This window comes from Apis dorsata, unplaced genomic scaffold (genome assembly GCF_000469605.1).
Source record: "Apis dorsata unplaced genomic scaffold, Apis dorsata 1.3 scaffold_135, whole genome shotgun sequence".
In the NCBI taxonomy this organism is placed as follows: Eukaryota; Metazoa; Arthropoda; class Insecta; order Hymenoptera; family Apidae; genus Apis; species Apis dorsata.
This window is the reverse complement of record NW_006263427.1, coordinates 298,835-302,249: the sequence shown is the minus strand read 5'-3', so window position 1 is coordinate 302,249 and position 3,415 is coordinate 298,835. Positions and strand designations below refer to the sequence as shown.

The 3,415-nt window shown below is 24.1% G+C and overlaps 1 protein-coding gene across 4 annotated transcripts in view; it reads right to left on the bottom strand.

Moving 5' to 3' along the window:
* Positions 1-271: 271 nt before the first annotated feature.
* LOC102674607 overlaps positions 272-3,415 on the bottom strand; it is a 16,601-nt gene continuing 13,457 nt past the window's right edge. For all 4 annotated transcript variants that reach the window (XM_006613168.2, XM_006613170.2, XM_006613167.2 and 1 more), the window contains 3 exons: positions 2,818-3,048; positions 2,448-2,705; positions 272-2,297 (listed from right to left, as the gene is read on the bottom strand). In XM_006613168.2, the coding sequence (XP_006613231.1) occupies positions 2,099-2,297; positions 2,448-2,705; positions 2,818-3,048 (688 nt within the window). In that variant the 3' untranslated portion in view covers positions 272-2,098. The remainder of the gene's footprint in view (positions 2,298-2,447; positions 2,706-2,817; positions 3,049-3,415) is intronic.

Below are 3,415 nucleotides of genomic sequence, written 5' to 3'. Positions count from 1 at the left end.
TTAATATTATTGACATTTTATTTAATATATTAAATACAATATCTACAATATCTTATATACACATGTGCTTGAAATTAAAATTTAAATGATATAAATGTTTGTATTTTTTTTTTTCTAAATTTCTTTATGAAAATATAAAAATGAACATCTGACAAATTATAAAATCTAAATAATAAATATAGTATTATTACTTCACATTTATTATTGTACAGATTTTTTTTAATTAAATACTTTTTATGTATGAATTTCTTGTGTTATTTTCTTTATTTCATTAATATTAGAAAAAAGTAGACACCAGTCTATGGTACATAGTCTTTTTAATGGCAATAGAATCTTTGAAATTGTGATATGACTAAATATAATTAATAAATAACAAAATATACCATTTCCACCGTAACAGGATGCCTAAGCCTTTTTTTTATATGGAAAATCCATGATGGATGGTCAATATTAATTTATCCTTAGAATTATTTTTTTACATATACATATTTTTGCGTATATATATTTAGTTTTTTCTGTTTCATGTAATAGTAATAGCGAATATGAAAATTAATCAGTCAGTAATACTAATTTAAGCCTCTTTTTTCGAGAACAGGATCAATTAAGATTAGCGTACTTATACGCTTAACATATGAATACACATGAATTTATTTTTCTTAATTACAATATTGTGTTACTTTTTATTTATTTAAACAAATAAAAAATCATTTACAAATAAACATAAATTATTTTCTTTCATATTATTAAAACGGAAGACTATCTCAGGTGCTTTGTCAATTTTGCCAACTATTTTTTTTTTTTTGTTTTTTTTTTTTAAGTACTTGCAAGCTGATATCACTTCTTTATATAAATTAAATTATGTTACATTTTATATTCACTTTATGAAATATATTTTAACAAATAATAAATATGAAAACTGCTTGTATAAAGAAATAAGACAATTTCTTTTTATAGTTTAATTTAAATTTATATTTTTTTTTACATAATCTTCTATATAATTAACAATACTTTACTAATAATAATGTTGGTTTTATTAAAAATAAAATAAAATCAATTACATTTTTTGAATGATTGTACTCACATTTGAAACAATTATAAAGCCTTCATAAACACTGGTATTACGTATTTCATTGACTGTTAATACGTGTCATATATTTTAATAATATTCTAAATTGCAGTTCTTTTATTGACTTAGATATTTACACACTGATAATATCTCAATCTTGCATCACTGTTTACGGTGTTTTTGACAAGTGAACTTTAGAAAATAGAGATTTCAACATTCAAAACTTAGAATATTTTTACATTAGTAAGTTTTGCTGAACTTACGTCACAATTTATATTAAACCATTGTTGAGAATTAGTAACAGTTTTAAATTATTTTTCAGCAATTATCAGGATACATATTAGTAATAGCTAGGAACTTGAAGAAGCATTACCTTCGTCTCTTTAAATATAATACAAATGCCAAATTTTGATATCCGTTTATCATGTTCTATAGGTAAATTTTAAACAACCCATAGTAGCATTTCGGTTTTGTTAATGAATTATCGCACAGCAGCACTTTCTTTCTCCGAATCACATTAAGATTAAAACTCATTTTATTTATAAAGAAATAGTATACATAAGACAATAGTATACTCTATAGCAGAGGTAGAAAAGTAAAATGAAGAAAAAAAAGAGAGGAATGATCTTGATAATTACAGTATTTATGGTTTTTGCTTGCTTTTCGTTCAACAACTTCTAGTTATAAACGAAATCTTAAAGAAAAGTGTTAATAATCTTAATATATAAAAGCATATCTAAATTGCCAACTGTGCATTAGTTTTATACATCTCAGTTTTATTTACAAGCATATTCTTGTCAATAGATACACTTTGGAGAAAGAAATAGCTCACAGTATGTCACAGATTCCTTGTAATAAAAGGTAATCTTCGGTTATGTGCATTCTTTCTGACACATGATGTCAAAACAGATTAATCCAATTTTCTCAAGCATTTAATAATGCTGAGTTATTACATATGAGTCAAAGTAATCGGCTTTTTCAAAATGCCGAATGATAATAATCATAAGTAGGCCAGTAAGGCTGTAGCCAGTCCTAGCTGGTGCGTTGACGCTTTTTGGCAGGATGTTCTTCGGAGGAATGTGCAGGTGCAGGCATCACCATTTCACCACCTCTATTAAACATATATTTCAATTGGGGCATATATTTCATTATATTTTTTACTTGTATTAGTGGTAGTTCTTCATTTAAAGATGAACATTTTCCTGCTTCCATTAACATCTTCATTTGAAGCCTTTAAAAAGAAATATTTTAGAAAACATTTATATTATTTAAAGTATTATATAATAATATATATATTATAGAATAAATAAAAAAAAATATATTTATAACATTCTTTTTAAGGCTGAAAAGATTCTATATGCAGAAAATAACATTTTCTTACCTATTTCCTTGATACAAATCTATATGCAAAACATCTGTAAGGACTTGTCGGCAACTATTAATGTCACAAGCAGGAAAATACTGAGCGACAAAGTCATTAAGTGTCATCAATAATTCAGAATATATATATGGTTTGAAATTAATACAAGGTACCATTTTGTCTTCTACAAGTGCTTTTTGAATTTGATAAGGTTGAACTTGACAGGTTGATACATGTGACTCTGATATTGGAATTAGTGGTTTTCTACCTCTTGAATCCCTAAAAATAAATACTTTAATATAATAATAAAATATTATTTATTTATCTCTTTTACATTAAATCAATTTTTATTAAAAATATATTTTAAAAAATAAAATGAATAATTTTATACCTGGTACTGTTATTACTACCATTAACTGGTATTAATGGTGGTGGATATTTTGTATGAGATGTATTATGTACGGATGGTGTATGCCTTTGTGGATGCAACAATGTAGATACAGAAGTAGGTGATGGCATCAGGGCTTGTACTTGTTCACTTAAACCAAGCATTTGAGGATATGTACTTGCTGTAACAGCATTTGGTACACCTAAAGTAGGTGTAGTATATGTTGATGTAACCCTAAAATAGAAATATTTGATATTAAATCTTAAAAAAAAATACAAATTTAAAAATTTTTAAATATAATTATATGACTTACAGTACTTAATAAAATTGTAAAATGATTAAGATATGATATAAGATATGATATTATACAGACAATCTACACATTGTTGAACAGTTTAAAAAATTTAAAAGTATATACTAAAAAAAAATATGAAGAGAAATATGTACATAAGATATTAATCATTATAATTAGATTCCCTACAAAATGTATATACTGATTTATTATATTTATATATAAAAAGTATAATAAAAAATATCAAAAATTTTTTCATTTTATATGAATTTTAATATTCTATTACTTAATATTTTAAACATGGAAATA